Source organism: Morone saxatilis, unplaced genomic scaffold (genome assembly GCF_004916995.1).
Source record: "Morone saxatilis isolate NCDOM2014 unplaced genomic scaffold, NCSU_SB_2.0 Contig22, whole genome shotgun sequence".
NCBI lineage: Eukaryota > Metazoa > Chordata > Actinopteri > Moronidae > Morone > Morone saxatilis.
This window is the reverse complement of record NW_023339785.1, coordinates 18,176,637-18,198,562: the sequence shown is the minus strand read 5'-3', so window position 1 is coordinate 18,198,562 and position 21,926 is coordinate 18,176,637. Positions and strand designations below refer to the sequence as shown.

The window sequence follows — 21,926 nt, the reverse complement described above, 5'->3', positions numbered from 1 at the left end:
AGCAGCATTTATTAGAAACGATTGTCTAAAAAGGTCACGCAGCTGGGGACAGGCCAGTAATGGTCCGCAGAGTCAGTCAGTGTCTTATGGGATTGACGTCTTTCCTTTATGAACCATATTCTAAGATATACTCAACATCTATCACAGGAAGCTGATGCCATAAGGAGGCATAAAATGTTTATTTGATCTGATAAAAAGAGGAGAAGGACACTCAGGCTACTTGTCGAAGTGGAAACTGTAGTCAAAAGTAAAAAGCATGAAGGGAAAAGCCTTCCCTCCCCTTCCTCTCTACCTGCCTTTGTGCAGGGGCTAATTGATGCTAATGCTGTACACCTGTTCTCCATGTATTGTTTGTGATCTTCTTGTTGTTCTGTTTGATGGAGGTCCTGGCCTTGAGAGTGTCACGCTTCATGTTTTCTCTAGCTACAGCTCTCAAATGTTATTATAAGCACATTTATTGATTTCAAAATGTTCATCTGCTGCTCATCAGCTCCGTTAAGCAAATATGTAACTAAACTGCATTCTACTGATCCTTTTCCAGAAGAGTGGTTAAAAATAACTTGTTCTACTGCATCTATTTCTATTGTTCTGAGTTGAACAGTTTGGTTGGCAGTATGTGGGTGGTAGTGCACTCACTCTGTGGGCACTGCTCGCTGGTACAGTTGAGAGACTGGAGGTCGAGCCCCTGGCAGTCTTTGCCCCCTGTGCCAGGTGAAGGCTGGGTGCACTCCCTGCTCCTCCACATCGAACAGTCTGCGCCGCACGCCGACCACTTGCTCCACTCACTCCAGCCTCCGTCAACTGCAAACACACATAATAAAAATACGCAAGGGTGAGCACGAACATACACACACACAGCAGCAAAAACTCAAAACGATTCACTTCAAACACTTCAACACAGGAAAAAGTATTGATCGGAAAACATGCCGAATAATGTAAATAAAACAAGCTATAACTCTATTTCTTTTTATTATTTATTTTACAAACATTGAAATGTTAAAGCTCTACATGGTGAAGTTCAGATGTGTGTAAAAGCAGTGGTGTATTTGCGTGTCAGATGAGAACAACTGGTAGAATACTCTGTTGCCATCCTGTGCAAATCCACTCGCTCTAAAATGGAAACCTGGTAGGGAAAGCATTAGAAAGACATGCAAATCCACTCGCACACACTCAAATCCAGCAGATGCACAGGGAGACCAAAGCGTGTGAAACTGCTGAGGAGAGCCATATTGTCTCTATTCTGCTTTCTTTGTTTATTTTCAACATGGAAATCAGATGCAACTAAGCTAAACCCCAATGGTATGAGGGTGCTTTGGACTGGTAGACCCAGCTGTCAACAAACTAAATCTGTACAGGGAGAAGAATTTCACCCCTGAGAAATTGGCCCTTCAGTCTACTGTACATACACGCACAAGCAAATATCTCTAGTTAAAAAATTTGCCTAAAAAAAAAAAAGACTATTGTGGGAAGGAACAAATCTGCTTTGGTTTGATTTTTTTTGTCAAAACAAGCTGTTACTATAGCAACATGAGCATTACCTGCAGTGAATTTGAATGCAACACAGTACAGGTGGTATTACTCTGAACATTACTGTATATTATACCTGCAGCTCTTTCTGTCTACCATGACTTCAAACACACACCACCATCAGCACGAGCAAAATGAAACAAATGGAAATGGGCTGGTAATAGTTCTGAGAGGGCCCTGCTGTAAGAAATCTAAGCAGCTTTACCACACGCAGAGAGGAAAGGCCATTTTGCAAAGGTGGGGGTAATTTGGCATTGTGGCCGGGTTGGGGCGGCGACTGGGAGTGATATTGACAGTGACACAGCGCCAGGCCCGGGGAAGGTTACCATAGGGCTAATGGGAAAAAGAGCAATAATGAGCTCTCATGGGAGAAAAACGCCACCGTCTCGCTCTCTCTCTCCCAAATGTAAGGGTGAAGGGGACCAGACAAGAATCACTAGAGCTGCACACATGGACACACACACACACACACAGAACAAGCACACCTCTGTGACAGCAGTAACCCTCCTCCTGACTGACCTAAGGGCAAGGAAACCTTAGTGCTCATTAATCCTAGCAATAAAGAGTGCAAGGGCCATGACCCCAAGAGAATCTGACCCGCTGCAGGTCAGAGGCTTTGGTTAATAAAACATAAGTGAGATGTTACTCAAGGTGGGATACCTATTATTGCATAACTGTACCAAGTAATGATGTTATTTGGTTTGAGAGTGAGTACTCAATTGGAAAAGCAGCTAAAAGGCACTGTGAGCGTATTAGGCCAGAGGCACAGGTGTGTGAATTAGACCCTGGTCTCACACAAATCTGCAAGTTTGCCCGTGTGTGTCCTCGAACGATTGCTAGAGAATGTGAGAGTGTTATTGTGTGTATGTGTGTGTGTGTGCGTGCGTGTGTGTTGGGATGCTGACACAGCTCGGGCCTCTTTGCAGTCAGATCCATTTGGCAGAGAGAGCAGAACCAATCAGATAATTGTCCTTGTTTGGCATTGAGTGGACCCATCCGTGGGCCAGTGGGCTGATTATCCAGGCTGGGAATGAGAATGATTGAATAGCGAATTACATCCTAATGAATATATTATGTCACCCCTCAGTTTATCCACACCACTGTGAAATAACGAGATGAGATCAACATCTGCCCTGATGAGGTGATGAAATTCTACTTCTCTTTTCCACCACAAAGCAAGACTAATGGCCATGCAAATAACATTTTCAAACAAGGAGATTGGAGTGGAAAACAGGGTTATGCTCATGAGAATGTGGATGAGACGGGAGCACTGCAACCCGAGGCTGAGGAAAATCAAAGAAAGATGGAGAAGCATAAACAGTTCTTGATGGCCTGTCTGGCTCTGAACACGTTGCAAATATTTCAGAAACAGAAGCAGCTTTCCACAGGAGCAGACACCAAAGAAATGTTTGGACAGCATAAGAAGAAGTGAAAAGACAGTAAGTGGTTACACAATAAATGCAGTGAAGGAAGACAATTGACACTTCCCTTGATTTCCTTTTTTTCAGATTCAACGTGGAAATCCAAACCAAACCTCATCCTTTTACTTTTTTATAATCCACATAAGGAATTTGTTATCCACAGCTGCAGTTTTCCTTATCAAATCCCCAGAAAGAGATTGTTAGTGCTATTGCAAAAGGCACCACAGCTGATTTTCAATCATGCAGCACCACAGGTTTTGGGTCAGGCAGGTCTCTGAGGAGGGACAGTAATACAATGGCCCAGTGGCAAGCCCCCATTTGGACATGTTGTCAAGGGGAGAAGCAAAAGGAACCCGACCATTCTTTACACGTCGGTAGGAGGGCCTGTTTGAGGCTTTGCTGTTCAAAATGACAATGGCTGCTGACGAACACAGTCTGAGATCATCGGACACCTATGGTTTCCGTGTCCTTGAGGGGAACACGAGGAGGTAGACAAGTACCACTGAGACCAGCAGGTCTCCCCTCTGCTCCCACTGTCCTGTCAACACACATGTGTGCACAGCAACCACCCTTTATCCCAGTGTTCAAAGGCTGATTGAAAAAATTTTTAACAGAAAACCACAGACACATGGCAGGGGGTTGATAGTTCAGCCACAGACGTGGGTGATGCAACCGAGATTAATAACTAAACCTTGCTCTGTATATCAGACACATTTTATATAGTTACAAATCAGGTTTTTCTTAGTGGTTGTAATATAGATAACAGCACAACAAAGCCGAGTCTACTCCCCTATGTTAAATAAACCACTAGAACAAACCGAAATGAGACAGAATGACATATGAAGAGGGTGAGCCAAAACAAATGGCACAGAATGATTAAAAACAGCGCTGATGCAAGGCTGTCACCAGATGGCCACTGTCTTTTCGCAGTGAACTAATGTGTTTTTCTGTCACATTTATTAGCCACAGCCTTTATTTATTCCTTGGATAAAATATGGAGTCTCCAGAAAAATCTCTGATAATACCCAAAGAGACACAAATGCTTACTTCCAAAGTAGAATTAGACATTTGCCTGCAGTGCAGACAGTAGACATATGGGTGCTAACTTGCATGTGTACGACACGTACACGCTTACAAGTACGCGTGCACAAATACACCAGCCCAGAGTCTGTTTATTTTCTATCTACTAGAATTCTCATGACTCCTCTGGCAAGCCTGAGGGATCAGTACAATATTTAAATAATTCACACTAGTTAGAAATCTCTTCAGGTTGTTTGCTCTTCTCTAACACATCAGCAACAGTTCCACTCATTTGTGTTGGGCAGGTGTCACTTCCAAAACTGGGGAATAACTATTTGCTGTTGGCACAGGTTGCTTGTCTTTGTTGGAAATGCTGGCGTGATCTGACATTTTGCCATGACTGTTGGCTCCGACTACAACTCGACAAGCTTGTGCTTGTGCTGGGGCAGAGTCAATGAAAGGGTGAGGGATGGACTGCAGATTTATGCGGAATACAGCGGGATATGAAGAGATGGAGACAAAAGAAAAGGAGAAGGCAGAGAGAGGAAAGAAAGAAATGGAGATAAGCTCTTGCATAGTTTGGCTACTGGCTGTCTCAAGTGTTGATCTGCTCTGCTCTGAGCCTTAGGCTTTAGCCTCAGCCTCCTCCTCCTCCTCCTCCTCCTCCACAGCTCCCTGTGTCTCTCACAGCATGGAGCCCATCTGATCTGCCACACAGGCCTCCGCCAACTCTCATTAAACACTTTGGAGACTTAGACAAAAATACAGATGAGCCTCTCTAGCTTCACACTTTCCAGATGAGAGGTGGGAGCTCACATTTAGATACAAGAGTCATTGTGAACAGACATGTGGAGAGCTCTGTTACTGAACAGGCCGCTGTAGATGGTGTCAGTCTATGGAAGGCCATATGAAGTATGTGTACAAAAATATGCCTCTGAGGGTGTAGCTAAGCACTGCTCTGAAGGAACGATGCTAATTTTTAAATGCAGAACAACACATGGCCATCGGCATTTCAACAAGAAATATATATATAGACTTAGCTGGGCAATGCAGGGACAAATTATAGCATTAAAATGTTGTTGGTTCCAAATTTAAATTGATTTGTTTCCAGTGAAAAATTCATTCAGCTGACAGCATCTCTTTCTCCCTAGAGGAGGAGTACAGCAAATCTGTAAGGTCAATTGTGTGTTTTAGACAAAACAGAAACAGACTGCAACTTACACGAATAAGCAGCTGAAAAATAAAAATATATATTTTTTGTAACCCATTTCAAAGACCCATTGCTGTGACTTAAATGCACAAGAGAGATAGTAATGAACAAAGAATCTTAGTCTAGATAATTAATGAACACTTGAAACAAGACCAGCATTAAAATCATACAATTTTTAAAATGCAGCTCAAAAACAAAAGGCACTGTAGAGGAGAAATGCCTCTCAAGGCTGACTTAAAAAATAAAGAAGACTGCTTCGGAATCCAAATGTCAGCCGTGTCTAAATAAATAACATGATGTCTATCTGCAGCATTACAGCTCCCCATATAATTCATTCTTCTCAAGTCTTTTTCTTCAGAAAAAAGCTGAAATCACCTCTGCTGTGCATCTAGTGGATTAGACCTGCGAAGGCTATAGGCACAGTGACAATTACAGTTGTTAACCAGTATGTAAGGATGCTCTCTGCCAGGCTGGCCTCATCTGCTCCCTCTTGCTGAACATGACTCTTGTATGAAAGCGTCTATTCATTTATTCAGGCTGATGATTCATACATGCGTTAATCATGTGTTTGATGAATCAAAGTAAGGATTCAGATGTATTTGGGAGTTGTCTTTGCTGGGCTGTTTGTGTGTTGGGTGACAAATGATGGGAGCAGACAGTTTATCTTGGGGGGCTTCAGAGGCATGTCTGTGAGTACACAACAGAGCTGCGGTGCCACTTGTGATCGGAAACAACAGCCCATAATCCCCAGGCTCTGGCGTGGTGAACTTCGGCCTTGAGGGGGACCCTCTCTGGGGTCCGACAGCTGGGGCTGTCTGCGCCACTGATGTTCTGTCTGAGACAGGTAACGAGTGAGAAAAGGAGGCAGAGACTATGCTCTGTTGCCGAACCACAGGACTGATAGAGGTGTGAATGGGGTCACGTCGCTGTAGCGTCTCTCATCAAGAGAAAAAAAAAGTTCTTTCTCTCCTAAAGTCTCTGCAAACTGTGTTTACGGGGCACAATGCAATTTCTGTCACAGCACCCTAAGAGTTGAAATTACACACTTTCTCCTTGTGGGGCAAGAGAAAGAGAGAGGAGGGCGGGGTCTGCTCTAACAATAGCAGCTTGGACTGACATTAATCTCTTTAAGCTCATGGAGGTCAGTATCCTGCTTTGCTATGGGGGAATGTCAAGCATCCCTGGACACCCCTCTAATTCCATTACTCATTGCCCCAGTGCTAATAATCCCAAATCCATCCAGATAGGGTCCTGATGGAGCGTCATCCATTTCTGTGTTTCCTTTGTCTTCCTCCTCGTGCTGTATTCCGGCGGGCCATGTTACTTACACTCACGCTTGACATCTAGTGATGTCTTTACATGGGAGATGTGTAACACAACTCCCTGATTCACTGAGGAAGATAACCTCTGTTTTAGGCAGGGAGAATCTGCCACTGCCAGAGGTGTTAGATTTCCCTCTCTGCTATTTACCGAGCGTGGGAGATTTCTCCTGCGGTCAGCACGGCTGCAGAGCCCCTGCCATATGTCCACAGACTGATCTGCTGGCAGCCAAACAGCCAGGTCTCGCACACACTTAGGCTTCCTCTACCTCTTTCTCAGTTTTCCTCATCTCCCTCTCTCCCTCTCTCTCACTCTCAGCTTTGTTCCTGCCTTCCTGCCTTCCTTACACTGTATCTGATTCCATCTGTCTCTATCCCTGCTTTCACCTTACACCTCCTTTTTCCCATCCTGTTCTCTCTCTCCGTTGCTATCTCTCCCTCTGTCAGGGGGCTAATGTGGGACTGCAAATGAAGCAGCTTGACTTCCATCTCAGGCTACCAGAGATCGATATGTGTTGCTCAGTATCAGGCAGGACACTCTCTGCCTCTCCAACGCTCTCACAAGGGAGAACAGGCAGGCAAATGAAACGCCCTCAACTACTCACACGTAAACGTGGCACACAGGCTGCCATAACTCAGCTTTTTATTGCCCATATTTACTATATAGCTTGAGCAGCATACAATAACAAATGTACTAGCTGGTCTGACACAACACCATGGCTGGGACCATGTCTCTTAAAGCAGACAGGTGTCTGAAATAAAAGCAGGGTCTGCCAACAGCGCAGAAGATAAAGAGATATGTGAACAAAGAGTGATAATAATAAATCACATTCAGGATGAGGTCTTACTGTGAAGACTAATAGGCTCTGACATTGCTGTGTAAGCAGTCTAATTGCAGGAAACAACAGAAGCACTGACATCTAAGAAAAGACCTGGGTGCTGGTACAAAAGGCAGCCAAAATAAAGATGAATTGATGACTTCTAGATGCAAAAAAATGCAAAAAGGAAGCCACAGGAAGCCAAGCACCACAGGACAAACAGGGTTGCCTGGGAGTTACCTGGACAGGTGGCCACGCAGGCACTTTTCTGGACGTTCTGCCCCTCACAGGATGTGCCTCCATTCAGTGGCGTAGGATTGGTGCAGCTCCGACTCCTCTTCTGCCAGCCACGCCCACACACGGCACTGCAGGACGACCAGGTGGTCCACGTGGACCAGCCGCCGTTGACTGTCAGGCCAGCACCAGTGGGGGATGGAGGGGTGAGGGAGGGGGAAGGTTGGAGGGAGGGAGGGATGGATGGATGAAGGGACAGAGCAGCCAGGATTACCCGACATGCACTACGGAAAAGATGTGTGTTGTGCTAGAATAATCGTGACTGCTTTTACACTCTTTGGTTCAGCACTGCAAGGTGAACTAATGGAAGAGCAAAGGGGGCTGCTTCCTGTGTCCAAGTTGGAATTACACCCAACTGCAGTGAAAACAAAATGGCTTCAACAGGGAGCAGAAAATAACTTGTCAGCTTGCCATCTTTGACCTTATTAGTGAGGAAGGCACAGTTGCTGCAAAATAACTAGTGGACATTTTAAATATGCCTCCATTTTAAAAAAACACCAAGGTAATGCAAGACATTATACAAAACACTCATAATACACTCAGAATATAATCACTGTAAAGAAATGCCGTTTAAAGCAAAATGCTAATGGTCATAAATGCATTAAAAAACAACACCTACTCCTTGGAAATGCCAAGAGACTACTGAAAAATAAATATATCGTGGCTGTTCCAGTAATTTAGATTATGTCCTTCACTAATCCACCACTGATTTCACACCATTACACATCAAACTCAAGTTTTCTTTCAATTGTAGAGAACAACCCTGTTTAATTTATTCTTCTTTTATATTTGAAACTGGAAAGTTCAGGCAGTTCAGAAACTCTGCACATTGAATTCCTATTATTACAGATACTTGCAGTACCCAGTGCCCATGTTCTGAACCTTAACCGTCTATTGGCACATAATTGTTGCTATATCGCTCAATCATGGCAGGTGTTTACATCAAATCACGCTGGTTTGATTCTAATCAGCTCCTTCCTGTATCTCCTGTGTTTGCCTCAGCTTACAAGATACCAAGATTCCTGATTTATTGACTTGAATAGCACCGTCGTTCTTTCTCTGTACATACTCCCTTCCTAATTTCCCCCTAACTCTGTGCTTAAGCCTGTACTTCTGTGCTTGTCGTGGCTGAATCATTTCCTTGCCCTCTCTATGCGATTGATTGCCCGCCACTGCGAGGTAAATTGCCAGGCAACTCGGCCCCTGATTACCTCTTAGCACAGAGTGCAGTCACACCAGCCAGGCCTTTTTAAAATGCATCTCTGGCCCCCTGTTGAACCTGCTTTGAAAAGTAGCCATTATTATGACTTTCTACAGCTAGCTAGATCATCTAGTATGGTGGACTGTGATGCTCTCAGGTAACAGATGAAGTAGGTACGTTTTACTTTTTCTGCTACTGAACAACACAAGTAAACAGCAGTAACAGGTAATTTTTGGAGCAAGAGCACTTCGATTGGAATTTAACCTCAATTAATACAGCAATGGTAATACATTTGTCATCTTGTCAAGCACAGAGTGATGAAGAAATAAAATTGCACATGCAAGCACCCCAGCAATTTGTTCCAAATTTTTCAGGTCTAAGAGTAAGAACTATTGTTTGACAAAAGAAAAATAAAAAAAACAATTACAGTGCGAGCACTCTTGCCTCCACAGTCATTTCACGTCTTTCAACAACAAGCTAATCAATTATAATCAACAGTTAAGAATGTGTTTTTATTTTTTTTATGCTGGAGGTTTGGAGGAGTGATAATGTGTGTTTTGACTGCATGCTCCAAATGAACAGATTTCATTTGAAACCATTGACCCTGAAGGTGCACATGCCTCAATTATCAACCACATTAGAGAAAGAGCACTATTTAAAAGTTTGAAACTTCTTCAGTTTGTTTGATTACAAAATTGGCCTAAAAAGGACATTACTTTAAGTGTTTTATCTAAAATACAATAATCTCTGTTAGTCTCGTCCTTTTTTATTGTTAAATATTGATTTGATAACTTACAATTATAAACTAAGTAGAAACATGCATGAGTTTTCTCACTCTAGTTCATCGGTCTAATGTGTATGTTTGGATATGGTAGAGAAAACATTTTATCCTTGACACATAAAGGCTCCAAAGCCATCCATAAATGACCCTCACTTTCCTCACTATGCTCATGTTTTCTTTAGCTGAATTCATCCTACGACCCTAAATTCCATTGAGCTTTTGTTAGCTGAAATAGCAGAGTAACTGCATTCTTAAGTGGAAATTAATATTCAAGTAGTTACAAGCTGAAAATGAGAACTGCATCACATATTAAATTTTGATCAAATAATTCCCCCTGACACCCTGATTACGGGAGGGACATGAATACTTACAGTGCGTTTCATGTATTTCAAAATTACTAACTCTATAAAAATAACCTGATGTTTTCTTTAAATCTACTCTAATAATGTATTAAATATATCTATATCTATTGTACAGATCTCACACAAAACATTTAAATGAATTAATTGTTAAATAATTTTATAGCAGAACAATGCAAAAACTGAGAGGCGTGCATGCTTCTACACAGTGCGGTATATTTGTGGCATATGGTGTGTTTTCTCTTCTGTCATATTAGATAATATACAATAACTCTTCACAACACATCATAGTATCATCTGGCAGCCTCAACAAAAACAGACCCTGTGTCAGACATTGTGCCAGATTATACATTTCTTATGTGCATAAAGTTGCTTTCATGATGCATTCCCACATGATTTCCATATCCTGTTTGCATGTACATGTACCATGTAGCTGAGAATTAAGTCAGGCTGCAACGTATGCAAAACCTGAGTAGTGCCAGTACCCAAGGAACCCTCTGTGATAGAAAATATGCTGTTTCTCTGCATTTTAATAAAGATCAATCTGCTTATCAAGCCAAGTCATTATTTACAGTTTGCTGTTAATTCAATTTCTCTTCTCATATTGGATCCACTACAGAGAAGGAGGAAGATGGCATCCCCGCGATTGGAGACTGCCAGCTTTGGCCGAATGGCTGCCAGTAACATTTTAAGTTGTCCTAATTAAGGTGCAGATACACTACTATCTCTTTAAGTAGTTATTTATGATAGTGTAATTCATTGCTTGCTGAAAAATAAAGCTGACTTATGCAAGGTGCCACATAAGTGTAACATGTGTAGCATATTTAGCATATTATTTTTATTAAAACTACAGTGAATCTTATATTATAAACCAGCTGATAGAAGACGTGCACCCAGGTACCTTCCATGCAAGAGAACATGCAGAGGTTAATGTGGAAATGTTGGATAACAGAAGCAGCATGCAAGCAAAACATGATTCACTCGAGCTGTTTTTATGTTTGTATATTTCGTAGCTTGGGATCATCCGAGGCCAGACCTCTCATTAGCCTCCGTGTATACAGCTTTGACACCTGTTGAAAGAAGTTATCACCTACCATAGACTAGGACCGTGGCAGAGGTGCTTTTGCGGCGAGCGACGATGTTTTTGGCCACACACGTGTAGTTGCCTGTGTCCGCCAGCCGGGCTTTTTTGATGACGAGATTGTGGTCAGCCGTGATGAAAAAATTGGGGTCGCTCACTGGGTTGACAACATCCTCGTTTCTCTGCCACTCCACCTGAAAATATGTTTCAGTGATCAAAATTCTCTGCAGCTGAATAGAAAACCGCCATTCAGCTCTAAGGTATGCTGTGGATTCGAGATTTTTACATGGACAGAAAAAGCAGTGAGGTATTTCTGTTTCTGATGCAATCAAAACGAAGAACAGATGTAGCTTGGTATGATACAAAACTGAGATTGAGTTAATATATTGATAAGCCCTACTGAAGTGAGTAAGTAATTCTGTTTTTGCATGGGGAGTGCATCTCTTATTTTGTGGCTGCTGGAAATCTTTGTAGCTATTGGTGGTCTGTGAATGAAACTGATCATGATTTGTGTAGTTTCTGTGCCCTCTCACAAAAGCCAAAACTGGTGTTATTCCCTTTTTGGTGTACTCTCAGATTGGCTTGCTTGTTTTTTTGCTCTCACTTGACCTCGTGCCGTCTCCACAGTAGCTACGGTACAGCAACATTGTTGTTGGCATTACTGCTAGTTGCGATGCCGCATATAATTGGGCTTTCTTCCTCTTGTATGCTATCCCTGTTTTCTCCCGTGGTGACTTCTGCTCTGATGTTCTTTTCTGTTGAACTGCAGTTGGCACCTTCCTTCCTATTTCTCTGCAAACTGTCCCTACACTGTTGAGCTGTGATTGGCTACTCTGCTGCTCCTGGTCTCTGGGCTGTCTGAGTGGCTGGCCTAACCTCCTCTTGTGTTGTTATTAGAGCAGTTAGTGCCTATCTGGGACTGGGAGGATGCAGCAGACGAGGTGAAACAGCTGGCCCCAGTCTGGTCCTTTAAACACAGACACACACCACCGAGAGACAAAGCGAGGGAGAGAGTTGAGCAGAACAAGAGTGTATGAGAGACACATGGAGAGATGGCAGAGAGATAGAGAATGAGATAGAAAGAGAGTGAAGCAAATAGACCCATTAATTATGGATAGGCCTTTAGAGATGCCAAACGGAGAGTGAAGCCTCCAAGCCTATCTTGAGTGATGTGACGAGACGATGTGATATACGGCTCAGAGATGTAAGAGAGATAATAAATCAATAATGGGGAATAATTAGAAGTGTCATTTATCCGTACAGGGTTGTCTGTTCCCTGGTGGAGCAGAGAGAGATGCCGGGGAGCTCATCCTGAGCCACTTTTTGCTCTTTGTCCTCCTGGTGAGGAAAGGGTAAATGAATGCTAGATGTGCGCCTATAAATATCTTCTGTATCCGTGTCTCACCTCGGCTTGTGGCACTCCCTCGGGGGGATGGCAGCGCAGTAACACCTCCTGGTCCAATGCCACCTCTTTACCCTGCGGCTCCTCCTCAAAGTTCTTTCTCAGGTCTGAGGGAAAAAAAATATGGGGAGAAGCACAACCAATTAGGGTATTTGTAACAGCGTGTGAGGTTTCAATTAAATATTTCTATCTATAAAGCCTGGTGATGTTTTCTAAATTTTCCACTCTTGAAATGTCCACCCATGGCCTCTCCAAGCATGTTGCACTCCAGTTGGCCCCTAAGCCACACAGGGATCGGTGGCACCAACCATGTTGCTTATTACAGGCTGCCTGGCTGGTTCAGAGATGCTTGTCTGCTGCCAGAGGGGCCCGGCATCAAGCAAAAGCAATTGCATTACCCCTCACTCCTCCCCTCCCACCCACTCTCCTCTCTCCAGCATCCGCCAGCCTCCAGCTTCCATCTGTATGAGGGCTTGGAGCAGCCACACGAAAACATAGCCCTGAGGCGCCTGGACAAGAGCTCCAGCAAGCCTGGCTGACTGCATGGAGCTTCACATTACGTCTCATTGAATACTCTTACTGTTGCACCAATTCCTGCTATAGATTTGTCCATAAACCCAGGCTGTGAATTATACAGGGTTATTTGTATCTGATGAGCTAGACAAGCTGCTGATAGCTGGCAGGTTGGCGTATTTAATGTGTTCACCCCAGGTTTTTGACTCCGAGCAAAAACGCGTCTTATTGTGTTGCGAGGGGCCGAGGGTGCGGCTGTGAGCCACCGGTGACTTCCTTTAAACAGATGTTGAGCCTGTCCTGACCAATCATACTGAGAGAAAACGTTAAGACAAGCAGAGAGTTTCACGACATTCAATTTAATTAAAGCCGATACAATGAGACTGGAGGACACTTAAGATATAACAATCCTGGAAGGCTTAAATGTATGAGCGTGTATGTGTGTGTACGTAAATATTGTGAATGTGAACCGGTGTGTGCACACACGCACATTCTTATTGAAGCGTGTGTGTGTCCTTATCTTACATCTAACTGACTTTGTTGAGCTCTCAAACAAGGCTGGATAATGAATGTGTGTTTTCAAAACGTCTGGTGGTTTGGAGACAGCGCTGCGTTCGGCTCTGTCTGGAATAATGCATATTTATGTGGGAATTAATAGGCAGAATGCTTTAAAATACTCAAATGTAAAATGGCTTCTTCTAATAAAGCTTTTGAGGCTGCGGCGAGGGATGTGTCTGTGTTCCCCAGACAGATTTATGATTGCTGCACAGCAATAAATTTCAAATCTGTTTTTATTCCAGTTACTTTCATAGGGATCATTGCTGATATACTGTATCCAGTGAAAAATATGCTCATGAATACTCAAATTTAGTGTTCTACTTTTTTTTTTTAAGACTGCCTTCAAGCAGATGCATTACTCTCTGTTTCTCCCTGCCAGGGTCAGATATTTTCTTCGTATAAGTAGAATCGCAGGAAGATAATTTAACTAAATTGTAATCACAGTAATACACTGTGATGCATCACATCATAACGGCCTCTGGGCTAATTCTTTAATGAAAGTTAGTCCCTCCCCAACCACCAAAAACAGAAGAAAAAAAAACATCTTGCCAATATCCTTTGATTACAAATGCAATATGTGAGCACCTTGTTAGGCAGCGTTTGTAGTGACAGTTATCGTTTTAAAGTGCACTTACAAGCAATTCTGATGTACGCTTTTTGGCTCTTCTGGGTTCCGGTGGTACTCCAGGCGACACACTGACACCAGTACTCATCGAGACCGAAGATCTTCTCCACCTGCTGTCTGGTTATGTCAATTGTCACCTGCATGACTGGCAGCGCTGCAAAGCAAACACAGAAATAACTGTCAAAATGGGTAACGGGGGAGTCGAATGAGCTCAGGTTTATCCCCATCAGCTCATTTGACGGCAGGCGAAGAATGAAATGACCATAAATAGAAATATTTCTCCACAGAAGGAAAACAAACGAGCTGAACTGAATCCTTTAGTGCATTTTGTACCTTGAACTAAACCGGCAAAGTAATTTAAAAAAGCTGGGCAGAATAAACAAGCAGAGAACCATAATCATATATAAACAGAGTGCTTGTTAACTGAGGAAAATGAGAAGAGAGCCTCACAGCTATCCTTGGTGTAATTTGGAGGGCGTTAAAACAGCAACAGTTGGGATGGAAGAAGAAAGCGCTTAACAAACACTCCACAAACAAAAATACTCAGACCTGCTTCTCTATTATTAAGCCCCAGAAGGAGGGGTGGGAAATTCAAAATCTGTGGAGCATTTCCACAAAAGCGTTGATATAAGTGATGCTGCTGTAATGCTGGGCAAAAATCAGTTTTATTTCTTGTCAAGAAGAAAGTAAAGACACGCCTTTTCTAAACAAAGCAATAATTGAACGAAATCCTTTCTGCTAAATCGTCCAAACACTGTGTTGTCAGACTCCTGTCTTTTTTTATATTTGAGAATCACTTTTTCATTTCATTTTCCTTTGACATTTTATTTGGGGACCTGTAATCCAGGGGTATTTTTTTTATATATATATTGAGCTATGACCTTGATCCCCACCATGTGTCCTACTTTCTCTTCACTCTGATGAAGAGATTGCCATGTTTTCCCTTTCCCTTCCCTCTCTCCATCTCATCTTTTTCTCTGTGGGGTCTTCAGGAGAAAAAGAGGTGTTGAACCTTTCATATGAACACAGAACATTTTACAGTCCCAGAGACTGACAGAGTAGCATATACAGTGCTGTATATTTAAGTCTCAACGGAGAGCCGCTCTTCAACTGCTATTTACATAAAAGCTCTTTGTGACACTCATACACTGCTCTCACACACCTGATCCGTCTGCAATGATCATTTCCAGCTCCAGACTGAAGCTGACTGAAGCTTGACTAAGTGGCACCTATCAGGCCATCAAACCTATACAACAATTACATAAAACACTTGCACTGATACAGAGTATTAATCAAACCAAAAATGGGAGATTTTTTAAAGCAAATTGAGGTAGTGTAGAGGCCTGTATGAGAAGTATGGCTTCATTGCCAGTAACCACACGGTGATAAGTAGCTATGAGGGTCACTGGCAGACCCCCCTATGTGTCTAAATGTGGCAGATTTTGCTATATGCGATCACAGTAAATGTGACTACATGTGCAGTGAATCCACCCCTGAGGCGCCACTCTGAGCGTCAACAACACCCCGTGCTGTGTGCAAGATTTCACCAACATGCTCGTGTACATGCTTCACTCATAAAAAAGGAGAAAAAGTTATATTTGTGTGTCCATTTTGGCTTTAATAAATCACCCACAAGAACTGTCAAAATAATGTTGGATTCCTTTTGAAAGGCTGGATTGAGGAATTTACTCTCATTTACTTACTTCTTCCTCTCTCTCTCAGTTCCAGCTCTTCTGTCAGATATGTGTGTGTATGTGTTTGTGTGTCTGCAGTGAGTGTGGGGCACAGGTTGAGAGCACCTAAGTGCTAAAACAAATGGCTAAAGTAAGAAAATGGGCACTACAGAGAATGAACAAATGGACCAGACGAAGCCCTCCTTCTGCCTTCAAATCAGCGGCATGACAGCATTTGCCTTTCCTTTTAAATAAGTAAAAAAAACTCCATGTACCTTATACAACAGAAACAGCATTCAGATTATTTACATATGCAATCCAAGGACAGTGGATACTTGCAGTTACTCTTTTCAAAAAGTCAGCCACAGGATCGATAGAAAATAATGAAATTAAGTCTTAGTTACATCTACGCTTTTACTTACAGCACATGCAGATATGTGCAATTTATATCTTGTACGCCAGGGAGGGATTTAGAGAAGGGCTAATTGTTTCATATTGTTTTATTTGTGTGTGCTTGCGTTTTAGTTATTAATAAAATCTTTAAATAAAAGGCATCGCACGCTGCTGGACACAGCAACAATAGTATACTGTAGTGCAGTGTGGAGGACAAAGAGGGAAAATCAATCTGAAGCGTTCCCCTTAACCTGAAGGTTAAATGAAACTAAATTCTAAGAAACTGTAACAGCCTTGGAAACATTTGACGGCCATGATTTAGACGGAGCAATTTACGTATGAAAATGATTTGAAAAAATATATCTGAATATACATTTGAAATTTGGCAATAAGCTGTGTGCTTTGCATAGCTCTACTTACAGTAGTAATTCAATTGATTAATGCAAACCTTCCTTCTTCTTTAGGCTACAGGGTGAAAGGAATAAAGATCAGTATGGAGATGGAAAGCATGAACAATAGCAACCTGAGGTGAGAAATCCAAAGAGGAGCAATTTGAAGCTCTGCTTGCCAGGGTAATTGCATTCTGTTTCCTTATCTCTTCCTGTCTCCATAATTACCTGCTTTCTGTGTCTGACACCTTCCAGTAACACTGCTGTGAGTCACTCTGTCCAATTTCACTCCAATTAATAAGTAGGACAAAATAATCTCATCACTTTGTGAACAAAATAGGACTGTAATTTTATAGCAGTTAATAATGATTGGACAGACTGCTATTTAGTGTTGTTTTCCAAAGTCTATTCCACTGGGATGGCTGCAAGTAAAACAAAACTTTATGAGCATCGCTCAAAGATGACTGATACCACAACTACACTATTGATTCATGGAAAGCTGTGCCTTTCTGGAAACGGGGCACTGACACACTTATGACTCAATTACATCAATATCGATTTATAATAGTATGCTCAGCTGCCTCCAAGGTGTTAGGAATTAAAAAGAGAGATAGGAAATTTACACTTCCTTTCCTGCAAGATACTGAGCGTGCACTTAACATTCCTGTTAAACGATAATTAAAACATGACACAATTCCCCCAGCCTTCGGTTAGATCTACAGCCCATTTATAAATGAGCTCATATCCCAAAACCTCAGTGAAATTACTGTGAATTTTAAGGGGTGATTATATGATTGACACTGTCTGAATCCTGAGCTTACAGCTAGAACCCCTGGTGTGTTTATTTTTTATTGGAGTGCAATGGGGCAACTTACTCGGCTGTACTTACCCATAATATTTGGAAAATACAGATCTCCAAGCTTTGTAACATTGCACTGAAATGAGGTGGGACTGCATGCATGCTTGCACACACACACACACACACACAGAATATGCCATTATACAGTCATACCAATTCCAATAGTCAACTTTGTCTTTTGACAGTAAATACGGCTTGACACTCCCTATTTGGCAAGGGTTAATAAATATGTAAGTGTTTTTGACACATTGATGCCAGACAGCAGTTACAGGTTAATTCTTCGTTATTTCTTTGGTAACACATTTGAAATCATACACTCTATAAAAATATGTGTTCACTCTTCCATGACAAAGTAAAGTGAAAGTAAACGTATGTTGAGCTATGTGTCAGGAGCACAGTTGTGAATGTTTGGGTGGGCTACATGGAGCAGTTCAGACTGATGGATTGATTTCTCCCCTGTTATTGCAGGTCTTAAAGGGATATGCAAGTGTGTAGGTTTGGTTACAGAGGTGGGGAGGACAAGTGCTTACAAAATTGAAAGCTGTGTAAAGTAAACTGCTTCTTTTATACAACGTAAACAAAGATTTGATATGTAACTTGCTGCATTATTAATGCACTTACTTACCATTTTAATCCTCTTAGTCCCCTGTAGAACAAGGACAATTTTATAAGGCGTACGGTCTAGACCTGCTTTTTATGAAAAGTGACCTGAGATGACTTCTGTTATGATTTGGCAAGATACAAATAAAAATTGAATTGCATTGTTCCCCATCCTTGGCAAAATGTTGAGACTGTAGTATTCTCATCTAAAGCACAAAGAGCATTGTCCCCTGTCCTTTGATTGATGGGAAATTCTAGCATATTGTTGGGGGCGATTAATCGTTAATAAAAACATAAAAAATGTTTTAACACATTTTCAGTAAAGCCTGCAGACAGGCTGCATACAGTCCCAACAACCTCCAGCAATTAAATAGAGTAATTGCTATGCTGCCTGGGAGGCAACACCCAGGGCAAAAAAGTCTCCAATCCCCTGATTGCTGCTCTAAGTGCGCAGTAATAATTAAAGACTGGATAAATAGTAGACAATGTGTAAAGACATTCAGTGGCATCTAGCAGTGAAGTTGCAGACTGGAATCATCTGAATACAGCTCAGCCTTACAAGCGTGAAGGAGAAACTACCATGGTCGCAAAACTCCAAAGGTTCTAGAGCAAGTGTTTGGTTTGTCCTTTGCTACTGTAGAAGCGTGGCAGTACAACATGGCGGACTTTGTGTAGTAGTGTGTAGTTTGTTATCATCCAGGTTCTGTTATAATGACTCTGTGGAAAATTGCAATCATCTCTGAATGGAAATCAGATAGCTTGTTTCATGTGTACTCCATCCACACAAATCCATTTTGCCTTTCGTTGTGGCTTCTCCTTGTTGTTTCATATTTTAATATGAAGTCATAGGGCAGAAGACATCAGTTGAGTGGGCGGTTCTTCGGTGTGGCCCAGGACACCTTTGCACACTGCTAGAAGAATGCGGCTGAATGTGGTCTGACCGATCGGACCTCAATGCATCCTGAATCTATCTTCGGTGCATTCACACCTATGCTTAGAGCTGTCCACTTGTGATCACCCAAGATGGATGTTAATGCTAGGTGTAAACAGGGCCTTAGAGACACCAAAGCAAACACACTGTTCTGCCTCAAGACTTCCTGAGTTTCAACAGATGAAATGGAAGGAATAAAAGAGACAGAGTGGCTGAGTTCATGAGTGAAATGACCTTACCATTGTATGATGGAGCTTTCTGCAAAGTCTTCAGGCAATGAAGTACAATACAAGCTATTACTAGATCTACTGGGACACTGTGCTGTGTTATTCTAAAGACAAGCTTATTTACACATGCACTGCACCCCATTCAGATGTGAAAAATAACAGTAACACTTCACAAAAGGGACGAAGTTACACTGTGAGAGACAAGAGCACAGACATCTTTGTACTGGGGGGCCTGGGGGTAGAATGAATTTCCCCCTGAGCCAACAGGGGCTCAACACACACAGGGTAAACATCATTGGACTCAATCCTGGGTGAGTCGATATTGGTCTTGTCTAGTGCGGGACTTTATTTTTCTCTCTCTCACTCTTGTTTTCGCAGGCTGTGACCTCAATTCCATAGGGGTCATTTGCTTATCAAAGGCAAGGACTGGAACTTGCAGGTCCTGAGTGTGTGTTCATTGAAACCAAGGAAATTCAATTAGGCGGCATCCCTACTGTGTGTGAGGCTGGGATTCATCAGTGGATATAGGAGGATTAGGGTTGGGTGACTCTACATCAGGGGATTGCACCATTTCAAGGGAGAGAGTTCACAATGGTTGAGGGGAGACATCACAGATGAACGCTTTTAAGAATGCACTGTCTGCACATCCTGGCAACCAGTCAAAAGCATGCTCTAAGTGTTTCATTTCCTCCTGTGGTTCTTCTTTGTACCGGATGGCATCAGTGTCATCCCCAGCACCACTCGTGTCCAGAGCTTCTTTTCAAAGAATCAACAATGTGCTCTTCCTTGGACCAATTACTTTACCTTTACCACATGAAAGAAATCCTGACACCAGGCAAGGCTGTAACAACATCATTTTGGAGCTAAACAACCTGTTGAAATCAGTCTAAAATTACAAGTACATAATAACCTGTACAGTATTTCTATGTGTAAATAATCCAACGTTAACCCCAGGTCACAGAGCCAAGGGCATAACTGCTTTATCATCAAGTCTCTAGACTTTCATTACCATGTAAAGCAGTGCGGTGATATGTGGCCCATGCTACCTTACGTGGAGAGCTGAGAATGGCAGGTGGTGCCATAAGCGTTTGTCTCCAAACAAGGATAACGTGGCCTTCTGAGTGAGGTATGGCTCTATTAAACAGCAAGAGAGATGAGAACAGGAGAGGGAGGGGGGTGAAAACAGAAGCCCTGAGTTCACAGGGAATACAGTAGTCAGGCCTCCCATTCAGGGATGATGGTGAGGTTGCAACTCGAGTCAGTGGGACAGCGTTCTGGGTCAAGGCTCTGCCTCCGGTTATGACCATCTTTTCAAGAGCCTCTTTTGATTGAGCTGTCCATTTTCCACAATGAATGCACGCTGCAAGGCCCCTGCTGATGCTCTGAATGTCGTTACAGATTATTCATGGCTGACAAACCGGCGATCAGGTAGTGCTCCAATCAATCCGGCTAAGTTCAGTCCAATGCCACTCCAAGGAGACTTAGGTGGAGCCTCGACGGTAGAGTGAGAAGAGTAAATGGTGCAGGACAGAAGGAACACTAATGAAAGTCATGGACATGGACTGTTTTGAAATTCTGCTTCTGTGGAAGAGCAAATCTCCTTAACCCTTTAAGTGTTCCCACACAGAAAAATCAAGTATCTAATTACGAGCCTGCAACAAATGGTAAAAATTACCATTAAAAAGGTATTTTAGTTTTTATTTCTTTAGGGTCAAAATTACTGTCTAAAATCATATCATTTACATATAACCATTAAAGATAAATAAAAACAATGACAAACATTTGGTCAAATAAAAACAACAAAAAGTAATCTACACTTTGTGTATTAAAAGTTTTGTTTGAATTATTGTAATTAGTTTAAATTATTGGTAACAATACTATTTTTTACAATTAATGGACATCTCTACAGATTAGTAGGGGATGTTTTTTCAAAACTATTCAAAAGTCAGATCTTAGAGTAAACAAAATAAAAAGAATATATTATAACTGATGAAACCTCAACCATAAACAGGAGATTGAGACATGCCACCAACAGAAAAGGTGTGGTTCTGAAAACAGCAGCGCACCCCGGGCATGCTTTGGGGCTTAACAGACTCAACCAAGTGCTAAAGATGGCTTAATCATGCAGAAGGTATCTCAAAATGTGCTTTACCAAACGCTAAAGTAAAGAGTCAATTTACTCAGACGTCAGATGTACAAAGCAAAATGTGACAGGACACGATTTTAAGCTCAGTAGTAATAAAGAATAATGATGTACACACTTTGCATTCCCCCCCAGAAGAGTGATATCTTCACTCTGCAAGAAATTTCACGGCCATATTTATCACTGACACAACACCAGGCCAAGTGTGCACAGGATTTCACAACAATGCAGCATGCAGTACACATAAATGATGCTCAAATTGTGTTTTTAGTTGCACAGGTGTTCACAGGTTTGGAACGTGATAATGAATTGCTGCTCAAAACTTCAGAATATCTTTTCCGTGTCACTGAGCATAGACGTCACATGCCAGACGTTAAAATTAGGTTTCTATTTATATATTACACACGTGTATCTGGTCACCAGCTACCACACAACTATTTACATCAAATAGACATTAATTCACAGCTATGGATTTTTCTATTTACACTGTCCTTCCATAATTAGTTTGCCTAACCTTTCCTTAATAGCACACACACACACACACACACACACACGCGCGTACACACACACACACACACACAC

The 21,926-nt window shown here is 42.2% G+C and overlaps 1 protein-coding gene across 1 annotated transcript in view; it reads right to left on the bottom strand.

The window, feature by feature from the left end:
* unc5a (unc-5 netrin receptor A) overlaps window positions 1-21,926 on the bottom strand; it is a 124,225-nt gene that overhangs the window by 28,552 nt on the left and 73,747 nt on the right. The window contains exons 3-6 of the mRNA XM_035669418.1: window positions 14,140-14,283; window positions 12,437-12,540; window positions 11,045-11,225; window positions 637-801 (exon numbers count right to left, since the gene is read on the bottom strand). Coding sequence (XP_035525311.1) covers window positions 637-801; window positions 11,045-11,225; window positions 12,437-12,540; window positions 14,140-14,283 — 594 coding nt within the window. The remainder of the gene's footprint in view (window positions 1-636; window positions 802-11,044; window positions 11,226-12,436; window positions 12,541-14,139; window positions 14,284-21,926) is intronic.